The sequence below is a fragment of the Erpetoichthys calabaricus genome, chromosome 4 (genome assembly GCF_900747795.2).
Source record: "Erpetoichthys calabaricus chromosome 4, fErpCal1.3, whole genome shotgun sequence".
Classification (NCBI taxonomy): Eukaryota; Metazoa; Chordata; class Cladistia; order Polypteriformes; family Polypteridae; genus Erpetoichthys; species Erpetoichthys calabaricus.
This window is the reverse complement of record NC_041397.2, coordinates 247,839,675-247,861,367: the sequence shown is the minus strand read 5'-3', so window position 1 is coordinate 247,861,367 and position 21,693 is coordinate 247,839,675. Positions and strand designations below refer to the sequence as shown.

Below are 21,693 nucleotides of genomic sequence, written 5' to 3'. Positions count from 1 at the left end.
CGCATACTTAAAAGCAGCCCTATTGAGTTGTTTGCTTTTCTCTCTATCTCTGTGACAGCCTGTGCTCCTGACACGCACTCCTTTGAAGAGGAAGAAATGTTTGCATTCTTTTAATTGTGAGACGGAACTGTCATCTCTGTCTTGTCATGGAGCACAGTTTAAACTTTTGAAAAAGAGACAAATGTTTGTTTGCAGTGTTTGAATAACGTTCCTGTCTCTCTACAACCTCCTGTGTTTCTGCGCAAATCTGTGACCCAAGCATGACAATATAAAAATAACTATATAAACATATGGTTTCTACTTTGCGGATTTTCTTATTTCGCGGGTGGCTCTGGAACGCAACCCCCGCGATGGAGGAGGGATTACTGTATATATATGGTTGAAATAGTTTACTGTCAAATAAATGCAAAGAGTACGCGACACGTGTTTCGCCCTCATTATGGGCTCATCAGGCGTACAAACTCCACTGCACTCCCTCTCGGGAATCATACCTTGGACGTCAGCGCCAGAGGCGATGCCCCTAACGTTGCGCCACGGTGTGTGGTTCGTTTATTTAACAGCATGTAGATCGGGGTAATTACATTCACGGCATTCGAAGTCTGTGTCACAATCTGAGATATATATATATAAAAATAGCAGCGGCCCTAGCACTGACCCCTGTGGAACACCACTCTTTACATCGGCCAATTCTGAAGAGGTTCCTCGTACCATCACCCTCTGCTTCCGGTGTCTGAGCCAATTCTGCACCCATCTAAAAACATCACCCTGAACTCCCACTTCTTTTAATTTGATACCCAGCCTCTCATGTGGCACCTTATCAAATGCTTTCTGAAAGTCAAGATAAATAATATCATATGCTCCACTTTGATCGTATCCTTTTGTTGCCTCCTCATAGAATTCCGGCATGTTTGTAAAACACGACCTCCCTTTTCTGAACCCATGCGGACTGTTCAGAATAACTCCTGTCCTTTCCACATGTTGCTCAATCTTATCCTTAATAATTCCTTCCATTAATTTTCCTGTGATGCATGTTAAGCTTACTGGCCTATAGTTGCTTAGATCTGCCCTGTCACCCTTTTTATATAATGGGATGATATTTGCCATTTTCCAGTCCTTCGAAGTCTCTCCAGTGCACTATGACTTCCTAAAAATATGTGTCAAGGGTTTATGTATGTACTCACTATCCTCCTTAAGAACTCAAGGATAAATATTATCTGGTCCTGGTGATTTGTTTGATTTCAGCTTATTTAATCTGAGCAGCACTTCTCCCTCCTACAAATTCCAAATCCCTCAGTACCTCCTTAATTGTCGCGTTTACCTCTGGGAGGTTATCCACTTGCTAACTTGTGAACACCTCAGAAAAATGCAAGTTTACGGCATCCGCTATTTCATTGTCTGTATCTTTTAATTTCCCTTTACAATTTCTGATGCATTTCACCTCTTCAACTATTCATTTACTACTAAAATACTGAAAGAATCTCTTAGGGTCTTCTTTTGCTTATCTGCTATATTCCTCTCCAACTGTCTTTTAGCCTCCCTGAAATTCTTCTTAATGGTTGCCCTCATGTTCTCATACGCTCTACGATTCACTTTGCAGTCATTAGTCTAATACGCCTTATAAAGCAGTTGTTTCCTTTGCAACTTCTTTTTAAAATTATTATTAATCCACCATGGAGTTTTTTAATTTCCTATTATTTCCAAATTTAGGTATGTATCTGTCCTGCATTACATGTAAAACATTTTTAAACCTGTTCGACTGCTCCTCAACTGTCTCCACACTTAAAAGCTTATCCCAGTGTAACGTACTTAGACATTGTCGCATCTGCTCAAAATTAGCCCTACCAAAGTTCAACTTAACAATTTTAGTCTTTGCATCTGCACTCTTACAAAATACTGAGAATTGTATTACATTATGGTCACTTGACCCTAGTGGTTCAATCAGTTCTACACCCTCAATTCTATCTTGATTATTACAAAATACTAACTCCAGACAGGCTTCACCCCGTGTTGGTGCTTTAACATGCTGCGTTAAAAAAAAAAAAAACAGTCACTGCTTACTTCTAAAAACTCCTGGTCTTGTGCTCCTCCATCTGCAAGGTTATCCCAGTTAATATTTGGATAATTAAAGTCCCCTCTGACTATAATATCTCCCTGTAAACTTGTCTTTTTGATATTACTAAAAAGATGTGTGTTGAAGTAACTGTCTGAATTGGGTGGTCTATAACATACTTCTAAAATAAGACCTCTTACCCTAATATTTTCCAGGCGAAGCCACATGTCCTCACTAAGATGGGGCTCATCATCCAACTGAACAGTACTTACATTTAAATTCTGCTTGGCATAAACAGCAACCCCACCTCCTTTTCTGTTCTGTCTATCCTTCCTAAAAATGTGTATACCTCTATGTTATACTTATCCCCATCTTTGTTATTTAGCCAGGTTTCCGTTATTGCTATATCATCATAATTATGCTCTGCTACATACAACTCCAACTCCCTTACCTTATTTTTGATACATTAAAAATAGCTTGCCTTTATGCTAGAAGTGTTACTCCTTCTACATTTAAATGTTTGCTTAGAATTTACATTACTATGCATTTTACAACGTTGTTTGTTCCTCCATGCATAGATCTAAACTTGGCCTTTCCTAAACTCCCTGCCCCCCCATTCCCAAGTTTAAACAATCCTCGACTAGCCTACATATGCCTCCCCAATACACTGGTGCCCCTCCAGTTCAGATGTAACATGTCATGGCGGAACAGGTCCCATCTGTTCCAAAAGGAGTCTCAATGCCCCATAAACCTATATCCTTCTACCCTGCACCAAGATTTGAGCCAAGCGTTAGGCCTTCTAATCTCCTCAATGTTTCTTGGACTGGCGCGTGGCAAAGGCAGAACTTCAGAGAAGGCTACCTTGTCAGTTCTGCTCCTCAGCTTGGCACCTAACTCTGAATTTGGATTGCAGAACTGACCGACTACCCTTATGTATGTCACTTGTTCCACCATGGACAATGACAACTGGATCCACCCCTGCTCTGGCCAAAAGCCTATCCACCCTTCCAGGGAGGTCTCCCACCTGTGCTCCCGAAGGCAACACACCGTGCGAAGACTCTCTCTCTCTCTGGAGCACACCTGCACTTAAATCCCCCTAATGACTGAGTCCCCAACTATCACTACCTCTCTCTTTTTGGGAACTGGTTTTGAGGTGGCCTGTTGGGGCTCCTCATTCCTGCCTTACACCTCAGAATTATCAGACACCGTCCAGCTCTGCAAGGACATAACGGTTTGACACTTCTAATTCTGGGGTTGATGCCCCTGGACAGTGTGCACTCTTTACCTTGTGCCTTGTGACCGTGACCCACCTATTTTCTTCCTGTCTGGTCTGGAATCTTCTCCCGTGCCATCTTGGGGTGCACACTATCTCTCTAAAGGACACCTGGGCCAAGTCCGCCAACTCTTTATTACACGCAGGTCAGCCAACTTCTCCAGTTCAGCGACCCTGAGCTCAAGGTGCTGGATCAGCTGGCATCTCTTGCAGATGTAGACCTCATAGACAACTGGCTCTTCCAAACCATCATCTAAAAAGTCCAACATCCAACAGGACTTGCATTGCACTGGCCTCATTATTAAAATTTGATGTGGGATTTGTAAAACTAACTTTTTTTTCCCCTTAAAATTAAATAATTTAACTTAAATGGTAACACTAAGATCTGCTATGGCTATTTTACACCTTTTCCCCTTAGGCTTCTGTACTGTTCTCCCTCTCAGCAGCCTGCTATTTGTCTTTCTATGAGGTTAACTTTACTTTTCTCGGCCTCTTCTCCTAACTTTGTGCTCCCCTTACTTATAAGCTCTCCATTTGCACCTTCTCCTAACTCTGCGCTCCCCTTACTTATAAGCTCTCCATTCGCACTGTTTGTATTCCTCCGTATTAATGAAACCTTAAGCTGTTGCCCACTTAACTGTTCTAGCTCTGGACCGCTAAGTACTGTTCAATCTAAAATAAACAAAACTTTACTACCATATCTACTCCTACAGCCTCTTGTGCTTGATCGGTGTCTTAACGATGGCTGGTGTGCAGCCGCAGCCTTTTTCTTTTTTTTTTCCTATTCCTTTAAACTAAGGAATCGCTGTTACAACAACAAGGTTATTTGCTTACAAATGCCGATATCAGTTACTGCTGCTTTTCACCCTGCCTCCTCGATGCTAATTCAAATACAGATAACAAGAACACATACAAGTACAAGTAACTCTTCCAAGCACACTTCCAAACACCCAGTGACTTTTGCTCTTGTGTGCGCAAAAAAAAGCAAAGAAAAAACAAAAAAAAAACCTTCTAAAGGGGGGAAAAAAGCTTTAAAAATTCCCACACGGTTCCTTAGCAAGTTTGTAAGAGCAAAATGTATTTGTTTATTTAAATCTCACACCACAGAACAGGCAAAAACTCTCAACAGCCTCTAGCGTTTGCAAAGCACACGTCAGCCTCAGCACCTTGAGTAACACTTAGGAAACCATCATTAAGGAAAAGATGTATGGTATTAGTATTAAGGATGTCACAGCAGCATGCCTTTCTTATGTGAGTCAAATCTGAAAGGAAGAGTTTACTAAATGCACCCATACTATATACAACTACAGTAACCGCATGTGTTACTTTAAGAATTAAGCAAGACTGAAGTAACATTTTCCAATATGCAAGCTCTTCAGTAAAATATACACAAGCAAAGCTTTAAAATATAAAAGGCGTGTTTTAAAATAAGCTTTACAATTAAATCAAATACAATAAAATTTATTGCAATGGGGAAGAGTAACACACAAGGGATAGGTCCCAAAGACAATTTTTGGAATTTAAGTACTTAAGGTAATCAAGTATAATACCACTTTAAATATGTGACTTGCAGGAGAACTCGCAAAGGGTCATATACTACCATAATAATAATCCAATTAACCTACAGCATATTGTACGTGGATGATAAACAACTTACTTTGGCATGAGTAAGTTAAATGTAGCTGTCAGTTCAATAAAACTGAAGTCACTCAGTCCTACTACTTGTTAATTTAGGCCTTGATTTTATTTAGCAAGATAACATTCTATTTCTATACATTTGCTGTGCAATCCACAAACATGTCTCACTAACTGGTCAGACTTTTCAGTGTATTAAACATTATATTGTACACTCTGATAATTCAAGTCGTATTTAATATTTGGGACAGATTCAAAATATCCAAACCAAAAAAACAGATTAATACTAAGAGTAAACTGAAAGACTGAATTCACACTTTGATTTTTCAAGCAATTGCAACTGTACTTAACACCAGAAGTTGCCTTCTCAAAACTACTGGCTGAATGCTCATCTCACAGATTTCATCAAAAAATGTGTTGGTAATATTTTCAATACATTAAACTTTTAGACCACACTTTTTTGTGTCTCTCCCTACTTTTTATTTATAAAACAGAATTTTACATTTTGGAAACACAAAAGAGTAACAAAAAACATTTTATTGTCCTGTGTTCATGTAAACAACAAATCTCTCGCTATACGAAAATGTGACAAATTCCTTTTGCCTTGTTATTGTAATGGAAGCTCTGTACAGAGCATGAAATAGGAATGCTGATCTCTGCAATGGGTGTATGAAATTAGACGCTTACAAAATGAGTTGTGCTAGCGCGAAGACTTGACAGTAATCTAAGCTAATTCAACAAGTCATCAACTTAATAACAAAAAAAGAGATGGAAACAGTTGATAATACTAGTCACCAATAGGGATATCACAAAATCAGTGAAATTTTACGACAGTTACTTTTGATACCATGGCAAAAACAGAAATCCCACTCAATGGCTTCTTATTAATACAATATAAAACATACTGTATAAATACTAACAGTAACAGCAGCCATAAAACACTGTTGTATCCATCAAGAAGTCAGTTACTCAAATATAATTTGAGTAAATAAGTATTAGAATTCATAAATATCGAAATACAATGCAAGTCTTCAATTTTAATGTGTGGTAACCTTGGGACCATTTCAGCGTAGGGTCTATAAAGAAAATTGCCTGATTTATCTTAGTATGTGCAAATTCTAAATTTATTCTGACATTTTCTGTCCAGTAAATAAAAACTACAGATTAAAAGCCATACTAATTAAGATTCAAATGTTATTATATATGTACTGTTGAATTAGTGAATTACAAGATAATTCCAGATACTGTGTGGAGACAAAGTCAGAGAGGCGAGATTGCGTTGGTTTGGACATGTGCAGAAGGGGAGATGCTGAGTATATTGGGAGAAGGATGTTAAAGATAGAGCTGCCAGGCAAGAGGAAAACAGGAAGGCCTAAGAGAAGGTTTATGGCTGTGGTGAGAGAGGACATTCAGGTGATGGGTGACAGAGCAAGATGTAGAGGACAGAAGATATGGAATAAGCATTTTTCATAAAATTCTAAACACAGTTCTTGTGCTTTGTAATTAATTTTTGATGATTATTACTCAATAAGACTGCTACCCAGAAAAACACCACAATAATGTGGGATTTGAAAAAGAATTTTATAACTTGGTTAAATATCATTATTGCCTTCAGCAATATCGGTAACTAATCCAGTAATTCGGTGAGACTTCTACTTTATTTACCTTACATTTCTCTGTTGTAGGAGGTGGGTCTCCAGCCTTTACACTTATATCAAGGTAACTGAAGCACACTTGTTTTAAGAAGCAGAATAATACAATTTATTGATAAACACAAGGATTATAAAAATATGATAAATGCATACATATATTGACATAAACGGCTAGACACTGGTAGGCCAGACAGGCAAACATGTAACATATAGGCTGGCTGGTTACTGGCACTTAGAGCTCTACTTTATCTTGGCACAAATAAATAGCTTATGGTTCCAAGTCTTTATGAATGGTGTTGTTGCTCCAGGTTCAAGTGGAAGATTCTTCATGCTTTGGAGTGCATTCTCTATTTGCTGCATGATCCTTGCTAGTGCTGTACTGCGGTTTTTTCATCTTGCCTTCTGCTGTCTTTTATCACTTCATAGGGAAAAGTCATTACTCATTCTGGCCCAAGTTTCCTTCTTTTAGTAATGGCTGATCTTAAGTAGACAGGGCTCAGTGCTTAGCTTGGCAGACAGGATTTCAGCTCTCAGGCTCACAAAGAGGAGAGAGTTTCACCTTTTCAGTTTGTCATGGAGAGGGCTACTCATAACTGTTAGGTTCAGATATAAGGGCTCAGTTGTTTCAGTCATTTTGAAGAGTTCCCCCTACCTGAGAGAATTCCCCAGGAAGTTCAATTCATCTTCAAGATGGTGCAGAGAGATTTAAAGGAAGGCTGAACCTATATTGGATTGGATTAAAGTCACTTCCAGTTATAAAACCACTTTCTTCTAATGGATGGTTCTTCTGTCCATCTTGGTTGTCATCCCTTGAATTTTAGGTCTTGTCCTTGCTTGAGTTCATTTCATGCCTTCTGGCTCTATATGTCTGTCAAGGGGCCTCTGAAGAGATGATTTACACCGTTGTTATCAGATGAAGTCCAGGGAAATCCTGGTACAAGCGGTAGTTCAGTGTAGAAGAATAATTTTAGGGTAACATAGCATTCATCTTAAAGAAATAGCATAAAGGCTTAATAAATGTCAGAAACCTGTTCAGACACAGCAGGAAACCAGTTAAAGGTCTAATGAACAAAAAATGTACACTGAAAAATAAGAATTGGTTTAGGAAAAATACTGAGATGGTCAAGTAAATTGGGATTAATAAAGTATCTATCTATCTATCTATCTATCTATCTAAATAACGTACCAGAAGAAACGTTGATGTAATATACAAAATGCACTGAAAGATGACTAAAGAGATGAATAAGAAATCAGCAGATGTCCTATAAATGACAGTGGACAACTGTCATATGCACAAACATTTTGTGGATGGTGGCACAACTCAAAGGTATAAGAACCACCAGAATATAACAGACCTTTATTTAAACCAATGAACAACCCAGCCACAGGGGATGCACAAACCAGTGTTTTTCTTTGTGCCGGTCCCAAGCCCAGATAAATGGGGAGGGTTATGTTAGGAAGGGCATCTGGTGTAAAATTTTGCCAATAATACAAACTTCCATACCGGATCAGTTGAGTCCCGCGTTAACAACGACTGCCACCAGTACTGTTAGTCAACAGGGTGGTGGAGGAAATTGGGCTACTGTTGGCCGAAGGAGAAGAAGAAGAGGAGGGAGATGTGTCCGGAGGCAGGAGGAGAGGAGGAAGGTAAAGAGTGGAACTGAGGGTAGGAACTTTGAATGTTGGCAGTATGACTGGTAAGGAGAGCGAGTTAGCCAATATGACGGAGAGAAGGAAGGTTGCTATATTGTGCGTGCAAGAGACTAAATGGAAGGGGAGTAAGGCCAGGTGGATCAGAGGTGGATTCAAATTGTTCTATCATGGTGTGGATGGGAGGAGAAATGGAGTAGGAGCTATTCTGAAGGAACAGTATGTCAAGAGTGTTCTAGAGGTAAAAAGAGTGTCAGACAGAGTAATGATTATGAAGCTGGAAATTGGAGGTGTGATGATGAATGTTATTAGGGCATATGCACCGCAAGTTGGGTGTGCAATGGGTGAGAAAGAAGATTTTTGGAGTGAGTTGGATGAAGTGATGAACAGTGTACCCAAGAGACAGAAAGTGGTAATTGGAGTGGATTTCAATGGACATGTTGGTGAAGGGAACAGAGGAGACAAGGAGGTGATGGGTAGGTATGGTGTCAAGGAGAGGAACGAAGGAGGTCAGAGGATAGTGGATTTTGCCAAAAGGATGGACATGGCTATGGTGAATACATATGTTAAGAAGAGGGAGGAACATAGGGTGACGTACAAAAGTGGAGGAAGATGCACACAGGTAGATTACATCCTATGCAGAAGAGTCAATCTGAAGGAGATTGAAGACAGCAAAGCAGTGGAAGGGGAAAGTGTAGTTAAACAGCACAGGATGGTGCTCTGTAGGATGACGTTGGAGATCAAGAATAGGAAGAGAGTGAGGGCAGAGCCAAGGATCAAATGGTGGAAGTTGAAAAAGGAAGACTGCAAGGCTGAGTTTAGGGAGAAGGTGAGACAGGCACTGGGTGGTAGTGAAGAATTCCGAGAGAGTTGGGAAACTACAGCAGATGTAGTAAGGGTGACAGCAAGAAGGGTGCTTGGTGTGACATCTGAACAGAGGAAGGAGGAAAAGGAAATGTGGTGCTGGAATGGGGAAGTACACGAGAGTATACAGAGGAAGAGGATGGTAAAAAAAGAAGTGGGATAGTCAGAGAGATGCAGAAAGTAGACAAGAGTACAAGGAGATAAGGTGGCGAAGGCTAAAGAAAAAGTGTATGATGAGTTGTATGAGAGGTTGGACACTAAGGAGGGAGAAATGGACCTGTATCGATTGGTTAGACAGAAGGACTGAGCTGGGAAAGATGTGCAGCAGGTTAGGGTGATAAAGGATAAAGATGGAAACATACTCAACAAGCAAGGAGAATGTGTTGAGCAGCTGGAACGAGTACTTTGAGAGGCTTATAAATGAACAGAACAAGAGAGAGAGAGAGAGAGAGAGAGAGAGAGAGAAGAGGTTGGATGATGTGGAAATAGTGAATCCGGAAGTGCAACGGATTAGCAAGGAGGAAGTAAGGAGAGCTATGAAAAGGATGAAGAATGGAAAAGCTGTTGGTCCAGATGACATACCTGTGGAAGCATGGAGGTGTTTAGGAGAGATGGCAGTGGAGTTTTTAACCAGATTGTTTAATGGAATCTTGGAAAGTGACAGGATGCCTGAGGAGTGGAGAAGAAGTGTACGGGTGCCGATATCTAAGAATAAGGGGGATGTGCAGGACTACAATAACTACAGGGGAATAAAATTGATGAGCCACAGCATGAAGTTATGGGAAAGAGTAGTGGAAGCTAGGTTAAGAAGTGAGGTGATTATTAGTGAGCAGCAGTATGGTTTCATGCCAAGAAAGAGCACCACAGATGCAATGTTTTCTCTGAGGGTGTTGATGGAGAAGTATAGAGAAGGCCAGAAGGAGTTGCATTGCGTCTTTGTGGACCTGAAGAAAGCATATGACAGGGTGCCTCGAGAGGAGCTGTGGTATTGTATTAGGAAGTCGGGAGTGGCAGAGAAGTATGTAAGAGTGGTACAGGGTATGTACGAGGGAAGTGTAACTGTGGTGAGGTTTGCGGTAGGAGTGACTGATGCATTGAAGGTGGAGGTGGGATTACATCAGGGATCGGCTCTGAGCCCTTTCTTATTTGCAATGGTGATGGACAGGTTGACAGACGAGATTAGACAGGAGTCCCCGTGGACTGTGATGTTTGCTGATGACATTGTGATCTGTAGCGATAGTAGGGAGAAGGTTGAGGAGACTCTGGAGAAGTGGAGATATGCTCTAGAGAGAAGAGGAATGAAGGTCAGTAGGAACAAGACAAAATGTGTGTAAATGAGAGGGAGGTCTTGGAATGGTGAGGACGCAGGGAGTTGGCGAAGGTGGATGAGTTTAAATAATGTAATCAAGATGTTTACATCTTGCCTGAAGAAGGGGCCCGAGTTGCCTCAAAAGCTTGCATATTGTAATCTTTTTAATTAGCCAATAAAAGGTGTCATTTTGCTTGGCTTTTCTCTACATTCATAATGGCTAACACGGTACAACACCCTAGTACTACCGATTAACGTGTAAAATTAGCAAAATCAAGAATGCAGGAGCTTACAGTGATATCCCTCTTCATAAGAAGTCTAAGTTTAAATAATGAGAAAAACCATTAGGAATGGTCTTTATGAAATTTACTGGTGGTAGGCCCGAATCAGACTGAAAACATCATAATGCTGCACAAAAAACACATTACCAACAGCCCTTTTCAAAAAACCTAGAGATATACTACTACCTTACCTCATTTCAATCTGCTTGCGCTTCTGAAGTTCTTGATTTCTCAGCTCTTCCAAACGTCTCAGCTCTTCCTGTCGTCTCATAAGATCTGTAAGACCAAAGTAATTCCGCATGAAAAACATTTTACAGGAATATTACATTCACACACAACACCCCATAATGACAACGTGAAAAAAGTTTACTTGACGTTTTTGCAAATTTATTAAAAATAAAAAAAACTGAGAAATCACATGTACATAAGTATTCACAGCCTTTGCTCAATATTTTGTCAATGCACCTTTGGCAGCAATTACAGCCTCAAGTCTTGTTGAATATGATGCCACAAGCTTGGCACACCTATCCTTGGCCAGTTTCGCCCATTCCTCTTTGCAGCACCTCTCAAGCTCCATCAGGTTGGATGGGAAGCGTCGGTGCACAGCCATTTTAAGATCTCTCCAGAGATGTTCAATCGGATTCAAGTCTGGGCTCTGGCTGGGCCACTCAAGGACATTCACAGAGTTGTCCTGAAGCCACTCCTTTGATATCTTGGCTGTGTGCTTAGGGTCGTTGTCCTGCTGAAAGATGAACCGTCGCCCCAGTCTGAGGTCAAGAGCGCTCTGGAGCAGGTTTTCACCCGGGATGTCTCTGTACATTGCTGCAGTCATCTTTCCCTTTATCCTGACTAGTTTCCCAGTTCCTGCCGCTGAAAAACATCCCCACAGCATGATGCTGCCACCACCATGCTTCACTGTAAGGATAGTACTGGCCTGGTGATGAGCGGTGCCTGGTTTCCTCCAAACGTGACGCCTGGCATTCACACCAAATTGTTCAATCTTTGTCTCATCAGACCAGAGAATTTTCTCTCTCATGGTCTGAGAGTCCTTCAGGTGCCTTTTGGCAAACTCCAGGCGGGCTGCCATGTGCCTTTTACTAAGGAGTGGCTTCTGTCTGGCCACTCTACCATACAGGCCTGATTGGTGGATTGCTGCAGAGATGGTTGTCCTTCTGGAAGGTTCTGCTCTCTCCACAGAGGACCTCTGGAGCTCTGACAGAGTGACCATTGGGTTCTTGGTCACCTCCCTGACTAAGGCCCTTCTCCCCCGATTGCTCAGTTTAGATGGCCAGCCAGCTCTAGGAAGAGTCCTGGTGGTTTCGAACTTAAAGATAATGGAGGCCACTGTGCTTATTGGGACCTTCAAAGCAGCAGAAATTTTTCTGTAACCTTCCCCAGATTTGTGCCTCGAGACAATCCTGTCTGGGAGGTCTACAGACAATTCCTTTGACTTCATGCTTGGTTTGTGCTCTGACATGAACTGTCAACTGTGGGACCTTATATAGACAGGTGTGTGCCTTTCCAAATCATGTCCAGTCAACTGAATTTACCACAGGTGGACTCTAATTAAGCTGCAAAAACATCTCAAGGATGATCAGGGAAACAGGATGCACCTGAGCTCAATTTTGAGCTTCATGGCAAAGGCTGTGAATACTTATATACATGTGCTTTCTCAATTTTTTTTATTTTTAATAAATTTGCAAAAACTTCAAGTAAACTTTTTTCACGTTGTCATTATGGGGTGTTGTGCGTAGAATTCTGAGGAAAAAAATGAATTTAATCCATTTTGGAATAAGGCTGTAACATAACAAAATGTGGAAAAAGTGATGCGCTGTGAATACTTTCCAGATGCACTGTAATGGTTTCATGAAACAAAATATATAAGAGTCATTTCTTTAAAGGTGGGTCACCCAGGAGGTGTGCTAAATGATTTTCAAAAAATTTGAAACTTTACTCATTTATTTGTAGAGTTGATCATTGGCCAAAAACAATTTTAAAAAGAATAAAATTTCCCCTCGCCTGGTCCCCTCTGGATGGTGTCTATTCAGAAGCCTTTGCAAGAAGTCAAATACATCCTGAATCCATTATGATATTTTAGTAACTTTAAAAAAAGGTTTGTCTCAGTAAAAAGTGAGAACTCTTAACTTACTGCTAGATCCGAGCTAGACCACTTCAAAGATGGAGGCTGCCTCAAATTCTAGCATCTGGAAGCCTTTGCAAGATGTCACATATTTCCTTAACCAGTAAAGACATTTGAATGATTCCAAAAATAATTTATTTTTTTTTTTCAGCAAGTGAGGATTCTCTTCATAGTATATATTCTGAAATCAATCGTGTTCTTAAAAGTTTTACAGTGGGCTTGTGGAAAGCAGAATTTTTTTAAACTTTTTCTTTTTTAGTTATCACTTAACCATACAAAAAACACATCACTTAATGACAACTTTTTTTTTTAAAACTGTTTAAATCTTAATGGAATGGCCCAATAGCATTAACTTTAAAACTCCTTATAACTGTATATTATTTGCAAAGACTATTTACAATTTAAAAAAAACAAACAAAACACCTCCACACACACACACACACACACACAGAGTACTTTGTAACTATTTTGTGGCAAGCTGTCATTTAAATAAATCAAATTCATAAAATATGTACTGTGTATGATACTTTACATTAACAAAAAAAAAATAATAAAAGGCATATACATTTTTATAAAAAGGTGTTTACCAATCACCAAGCTGTTAAATCTGTGAGGATGCACTACCTATATTCTGTTAGCACAAAGTAATCTGCTCTTTGCTAAGATGTTTTTTCACCTACTATTAAGCAGATTACTCGCTCAGCTCAATTGATTCTTATTAGTGTTCCTCTTTAAAGATTGTATCAGTCATTTAATGATATAAATACAAGACAAAGTGCAAAATCATAGTTGAATATACAGTTAAAGCAAAAGAAAATACTGCCTTAAGTTCTTGAGGGAACCCAGAACTACATTATCACAACACATACACTACGTAAAACTAGAATCCCTGAAGCTTATGATTTTTTTTGTTGTTCCTGACCTCCTTACATTTTCCTGACATATGCTACTTATCACTGCACTAAAAGCCCTCTTTTGTTTTACAAATGTGTGGTTTAGCAGAACGCAGCCTGCTACACCTACACATTCCCCCCTTCAGTCAGATGAAGGCATCCCCCTGCTGAAATCCTCACAGCTGAAGTCAGTGTTGAGGTGTTTATCTGGTTGTGCGTTTGTAAGGAATTACATAGGTAATGAAATGCCATGATTTAAATACATACATTTCATGTGTGTAAATATTGAATGACAGATGAAATGAGGCAAGAAATGCTGAATACATAGCTAAAACAGAAAATGCCTTCATATTGAAGTGTAGGATGAGTGAAGACTGAAGCCCAAATATCCAAGAAACACTTTCATAAAAGGTGCAACAAAACAAGTATGCTTTTACTCAAGAATAAAACTGAAGAAAAAGAAATTGCTCAATTGACATGTTGCTGAAACCCAACTATCAGTCGGCACAAAGTAAAAGATGTTCGCATAAATGTTTGTTTGCACATTTCAGTTTCAAACAATTGTCACAGTGGTATCGCTGCTCTGTCACGGATCTGCGCAACGGATAAACTACCACTTACCAATCTCGAAGTAATAGGCTCGAATCCCGGATTGTCTCTGCATTTAGTGCTTTGAGTAGTGAGCGGATATTGTTATCTATATATATATAAAATCCCTATGTGCGTCCAGGTGTCCGTGTGTGGGTGCCTTCTGATGAAGTGCGCATGCGCGGGGCACGGTGCGACGCGCGATATTACTGTCAGAGAAAGTTAGAGGCGTCTTACGGAAATACAAACCAGTATTAATGTCAGAGGAGATTAAAGGCATATTACCGACGCGCACGCCTGTATTACCGCCAGAGAAAATTAAAGGTATATTACGGACGTACAAGCCAGCGGACGTACAAGACGGTATCCTTCAATAAGGGCGCACACAAAAAGGCGAGCCCTTATTCGCCGCGCTCAATTGAGGTCGCCCTTTTGAAGTTCGCCTTTTGTGTGCGCCCTTATTGAATAGAGCCGTACAAGACAGTATTACTGTCACAGAAAATTAAAGACACACAATACACGGCAGCAGCCCACGAAGAACGGTCAGCTCAGCAAGTATACATCAACAAAAGAAAGGCTGAAAGAAAGAAAAATACGACCAACAAAAAGAATGAGGTCAAAGTCCCTTGCCATTTAATATAGACTATTCCTACTAATGTTTATGCACTACTGTTCTAGCGCCCGTTATTGTAATGGGCTAAATGACTAGTTTCATAATAAAAACATAGACTCTTATCAAATTTAACATCCTGTGTAAATTTATGGTACTTGTAAAAGATGTTATTTTTTCTTGCACACAGACATTAAAAATAAACATGTTGCATGAATTATTTTTTTTATTCAGTTTTATTCTAGGATTCTTGAATAAAACTTAATTTGAATGATTTTTTATTGTTTTTTTCTTGCATGCTTAAATAAAAAAAAATTTGTTCAAATGACATGTTGATGTGAATGCCCAAGTGCAAGGAAAAGTAAAATCCACCACAGACACCGCTGTGTCTGTTTGCTCAACAAAACAGCAAGAAGAACTGAATGAGATGTGTTTGTGTGTCTGCTTTTATCCCTTCAGCGCTGACTTTTACAAGTACCATAAATTTACACAGGATGTTACAGACTCGCATCAAATGTATGTTTTTATTATATAACTAGCCATGTGTGCCCAACTACGCTGCGCATGTTAAAGTTGTCTGTGAAGGGCTCCCTGTTTAAACGCGGCTTCCAGTTGTGAACTGGGCCCTTCGTCGCACAGCATTATGATTTTGTGTAAGGGAAACAAAATTACAAAACAAAACCCTTGGACATTGATTCGATAGGAATGGCCTACTCGGAATCACTGTCCAAATAGTAATTATGTGGTGGTGGAAGAGCATTTTTGCATCTCTCCGTTCACAGTCCGTCTCGTTTTCATGACGCTGTCGTTTACTCTCACGATCTCTTCTCAACCTTTCTCCAATCTCGCAGGTTGCTTTGTGGCAATCCAAAGAGTAAGGAAGAACCAATGCTTCTTTCTTGAACTCCAAACGCCGACTGATAGAAAATCACAGAAGTGTGTCCGATTTATATACTCTGACTGCCGACTCCAAGAAGTGGGTGAACATTCGATTTGGACGAAGTGCTGCCAATGACGGTCGATAGAAACACAAAAAACCACAGTCTCGACAACGAAGCAGGTGTCGACACCAGATCTAAACACAAAGCACGGTGTCGATGCCAGATCTAAACACAAAGAGTGGTGTCTACGCCAGATCTAAACACAGAGTGGTATCGACAGTGTTTGTAAACAAAAGTAACAACCAAGGTGTTGTGTATTCAGCCAGTACAATAACACGTAGTCTCCTTTAGTTCAATCCTCTTTAATCACCACACTCCAACCTCATCAAACGATCCTCCCCCTCACTTCCTCTCCTCCTCCATCACTACTGCCATCTACTGAACACAGCAGGAACACCACACATGGCAGTGAATTTGCGGACAAAGATCAAGATCCAAATGAAGATTATATATAAAGAAAGTAATAATAATAGCAGCTTACTACTCAAAATAGTAAATGAGAGGAGGACCCGAGAACGAACCCACAACCACAACCTCTTGATTATGAGACAGCAGTTCTAACCTCTGCACCAGCTAAGTGAACATGCCTTACTCATATCGATTGGTGGTTGAGCTTAAGTTTTCAAAACATTGCCAGTAACATACAAATTGAACAATTTCTTTTTCTTCAGTTATATTCTTGAATAAAAGAGCACTTATTTTAAAATACCTTTTGTGAAAGTGTTTATTTGATATTTGGACTTGAGACTTCACACATTATACATTTCATGTCAGCATTTTGTCATTATTACTATAATATTAAAAGTTCTTGTTTTAGTTATGTGTTCAACATTTCTTGCCTCGCACTTCCTGTCATCCTACATTTGCACAGATCACTGTAGACATGGAACACACATGAAATGTGTGTATTCCAAATAACGAAATATTACTTAGCCATACAATGGCTAGAGTAAATTAACTCCCAGAAAAAGTGACTTCAGCCCTGAGAATTTTGTGTCTGACTTAACTTCAGCTGTCTCAGTACAGGATGAGTGACCAAGCCACTTGTTGTTTGTGCTGATTGACACATTTGCGAAACAAAGACACAGATGAGGAGGTAGGAGGGAATTTAAGGTGGCCCGGCATTACAAATATTTTCATAGGTTTCACAGATTCTAGTGTTAATTTTTCAGAGGCAGATGTACCATAGGAAGAATGAAAATGTGCATCATAATACTAAAACTCCCCAATTTGGATTGGGGGGTGGGTATTATTTCAGGGGTATTGTGGGTCAAAGGTGGAATGGCGATTTACTCCACATCTATTACAAAACTGCAATCTACATCCTCAGCTACACTTCAGTAGCACTCCCAAAAACTTTCACAACTTTTATCTGCCTCAAAAACTGTGGCATATTCCCAATGCCAGTTCTGCTCACCTGGGTCAGCTGCAACATTCTCCAACTCACTTCTCTCAACTCGATGTGTCAATCCTAGCCAGCATCCTTAATGAGCCTCCTTGGAAGTCATACATTCAGGTCAATGAATTTTGACAAGACAAAGCATTGCCCAATTGCTTGCAAGTAAGAGCTACCTATCCGTGCACCCCTCTTTCACACTCCGCAATGGTTCCTTTAATGGCCAGGCAGTAACCCCCAAAGATTCTGGCACATGGCACATTTTTTCTAGCGTCTACCTTCTTTACAACCTGCATTTCATTTTATAAGAATTAAAATTACAGTATACGTGACAAAACAAGTGTAATAAGTTTGAATTCTATAACACACAATATCAACAAGTACAGTATTTCACAGCACTCTAGTTGATAGGTACTTGAATTTGCACAAGGTTGCAACTTGCATGCTTTATATATCTAGTGCTTTATCATCAGACTTCCTTCAGCTGGCAACAAGGAAATATTATACACATTCTATTCCCTTTCCCTCAAGGGAAAACTCAAGTGGTCTAAGGAAATTTAGAAGACAAACATTTTGCTAGTGTACCAATAAAGTATTAAAAAAATACCATATTTTAAATAGAATTGATCTGGTCACCTCTAGCCTGAACTGGTAACAAGGAAGAATTCAGGAAACCCCAGAAACCAAAATTTAGGATTACTGAATTAAAACCAGTACAGATATAAATCCCAAAGTTAGCTATTGTTGGTAAATTTAATATCCATTTTAAATGTACAGGTAGGTACTGCTGTAAATTATGCGGAGATGATTCTATGCTTGTAAAAATTTCAAATGGATGTAAATCTGCCTTTCACAGTTAAAACAAATGTCAATTGTATATTTAGACAACTATGCTGACTACAGTTTTATTTAAAAATAATCTAAAAACTTTTATTAAACACCTTTAGTCAGATAATATTTACTAAAAGACATGCTTCAACTGCCAATCCTGGCAACGTTTGTGAGATACCTGCATTTTCTCTTTATGTTTGCATTGGTTTATATCTGGGTACTAAGTTTTTTCTCCAAAATAACCAAGATGATGACATAGTATGAATAAATATGGCTATGTAAGAAAGCATGCTTTGTGATTGACTGGTACCCAAATTTTAGTTGAATTATGCTTTGCACACTATGCTGCCAGCAATGCTTCCTGCAACCTAACTCTGTAAACATGGAAAATATTGGACAGGTGGATGCATGAAAGAAATATAAAATGGTCTAAACAAAGGAGCATTATGCACCGATAATTAAATATTCAAGTGAATCAAATACCTAAATTGAAAACAAAAACAAATATTAACAAGCAAAAAAGTACAAAAAGCAAAAAAATAATGCATATATTCTATGCATTCTCTCTTTTCTGATCCAATATCTATCTATCAATAAAACTGTTCATCTTTTAAAAACATCCAATTAAAAACTAAACAACAACTTTGGAGTATTCCCAGCTAAAACATGGTGGTGTGGCAGATCATTAAATACTATTTAGAACTCTCAAAATGCAAAAAAGGATTCCTGTTAGAGCGAAAGCTATTTTGTTTATACTAACCAAGCATTAGTCTGAGCTATTAGTTGGTGTTCTAGAGAACATTCTGAAGAATATCACCCAAGGAAATATTAATTATACTTGTTAAAAAGGAACCAATGGGACAGCAGCTATAGACTACATATAACCGTGCAGGAAAGCAGTCACAAGGCAAGATTTAATTTGTATTTTGTGCACCTGTTACCAATCCTAATATTAAAGGACTAAGATTTTTTTTTTGTTTCAAATATCACATATGCAGTAAATGCTACCAATGTGAGTAAAACCGTATGCAAATTACAAGAGAAAGCCTACCTGAAGACATCAATAAAGAAAACATCAACAATGTAATGAAATAAAGCTTTTTACCTTGTCTCATTAACATAAGTTGATGTTCATGACGAGCAGCTTCCATTTCAGCTTCAAGTTTCTCTTTTGCTTCTCTGATGTTTCGGTCTACCTGATCTCGCTGCTGCCTTTCCATGTCATCAAGGGCTTTCCAGCGAGATGAATACTCAAACTCAAAAGTGCCTGGCTGTGCAAAACGTGGTGGCTGCTCTCTTTCCCTAAAAATTGAATTTTAATAAGTTTCACAATTCCAAGATTATCTGTTAAATGACCAAATATCAACATGAATAATACATTTGGCTATTTTAACACTAGAATTACCACAGCCTACGAAAAAACTCATAGATCTGACCCACCTTAAATCCCATCGCAACTCTCCGTCAGCGTCTTTTGTCCTATAAATGTGCTAATAAAGACAAGCAGCAAGCAGCCGGCTATTCCATCCCCCCACCAAGACAAGCAGCCTGCTATTCCATTCCCCCCACCATCGCAGAATGTGCACAAAGTTCTCCGAGGTCATGCCTGTATTATCTGGGAGTGAAGTGCTGGAGTTTTAGAGTGGAAATAATAGATTGTTATTTGGAACACATGCATTTCATGTGTGTTCCGTTTCTACAATAATCTGTGTAAACACATTGTTAAAACAGAAACATTTATCATATTTTAGTAGTAAATGACAGAATGTTGGCATAATCTATATAATGCATAAGGACTGAAGTCCAAAGAGCAAATAAACACTTTCACAAAAGGTTCAAGGATAAGACAACAGCTTCCATGGCGTAGCGGTAAGATTTGCTGACTTGTAATCGAGAGTCCCCGGTTCGATCCTGACTGCCTCCTACAGTTAGGTCCATAAATATTTGGACAGAGACAACTTTTTTCTAATTTTGGTTCTGTACATTACCACAATGAATTTTAAATGAAACAACTCAGCTACAGTTGAAGTGCAGACTTTCAGCTTTAATTCAGTGGGGTGAACAAAACGATTACATAAAAATGAGAGGCAACTAAAACATTTTTTTAACACAATCCCTTCATTTCAGGGGCTCAAAAGTAATTGGACAAATTAAATAATCGAAAATAAAATGTTCATTTCTAATACTTGGTTGTAAACCCTTTGCTGGCAATGACAGCCTGAAGTCTTGAACTCCTGGACATCACCAGATGCTGGTTTCCTCCTTTTTAACTCTTTTAGGGCGGATGTCGACTTTTGTCGACAGGAGGGGTTGAAGGCGAATGTCGACAAAAGTCGACATCCAGGGATAAAGGGCGACAATCAGCTGTTAATGGCGACAAATCTCACTGTCACGTCACAGGCATTCCCTCTGTGCTTGGAGGAATGCTAGACTCATTGACTCGGCAAATAAACATTGCGTGTGCGTGAGTTGCGAAATGTAAACAAAGGCAAGATGGCACCGACATGTGAAAAGGCAGCGAAGCAAGTGCAGAAAAGAAAACACTTGGCAGACGTTGTTTTGCGCATTACCGCGGAGTCGGACTCTTGATTTTTCAGAATCTGACTTTATTGGCAGTGATCAGGAGATCGAGCAAGAGAGTTAGAAGCAGGCATCAGCTGATCAGACACCAGCCGATGCCGCGCGAGCGGATCTGCTGCCAGTTGAGTGCCTTCGCGCAGCCAATGCATCTACGGCAAGGTTCGCATGGGATAAATACACATACATTGATCCGTTGAGAGCCGATATGGCTACCGGAGTTTACAAGACGGCATGGCTTGCTTTTGGACACGACAGATCACCAGCTGCTGTACTTCAGGCTGCTCTCTCCTGATGCTGCTTTTCAGCTACTGTCAGACGAGACAAACAGGTAGGCAGAGATTTTTTTTGAATCGCGGGCTGCGTTTGCATCGCATTCTCGTTATTCAAAGTGGAAACCCACAACGAAAGACGAGATGAAGCGCGCTGTGGCATTACAAATAGAGATGGGACAGAACTGGTGATATAACTTCAGGGAGCATTGGTCCAAACGTGTTTTGTCCCCTGGTGGCTTAGGTACGTGCTGCTGCAAAGTTTTATTCACTTCTGTAATAAACAGAAGCAAATCCCATGGGGTGAGCCAGGCTATAATGCCATACATAAAGTTCATAAAGTTTCAGAAGATGAAAAGAGGTGATAATACGGTTTTCATGCAGGCAGAAAACTTGGTGGCAGTGGCATGGCAAATGGGTGACTTGTCTCTCTACAGTACACACTAACAATATATGTTAGAAAATGCAGCAACAGACAATTGAAAAATAGGCATCAAAACAACACATATTGTAAGGAGTGCAATGTGGCAATGACTGAAATTGGCTGCTTTGAGCGAGATCAGAGTTTGCTGTGTAAAATGTATGTGATATGTATGTGAAATCATAGAGAATTCAAGCTCATACAACATGCAAGACAGTAACATTTGTCAAATGTAAATATTTTTTGTTGATTTGATATGTTAAACAATTGCTTTGTGTTCTTTTTTAAAAAATGTTAGTTTTTGGAAAAA

The 21,693-nt window shown here is 39.5% G+C and overlaps 1 protein-coding gene across 2 annotated transcripts in view; it reads right to left on the bottom strand.

The window, feature by feature from the left end:
* pspc1 (paraspeckle component 1) overlaps positions 1-21,693 on the bottom strand; it is a 177,448-nt gene that overhangs the window by 106,460 nt on the left and 49,295 nt on the right. For both annotated transcript variants that reach the window (XM_051926187.1, XM_028800573.2), the window contains exons 4-5: positions 19,219-19,415; positions 10,906-10,990 (exon numbers count right to left, since the gene is read on the bottom strand). In XM_051926187.1, the coding sequence (XP_051782147.1) occupies positions 10,906-10,990; positions 19,219-19,415 (282 nt within the window). The remainder of the gene's footprint in view (positions 1-10,905; positions 10,991-19,218; positions 19,416-21,693) is intronic.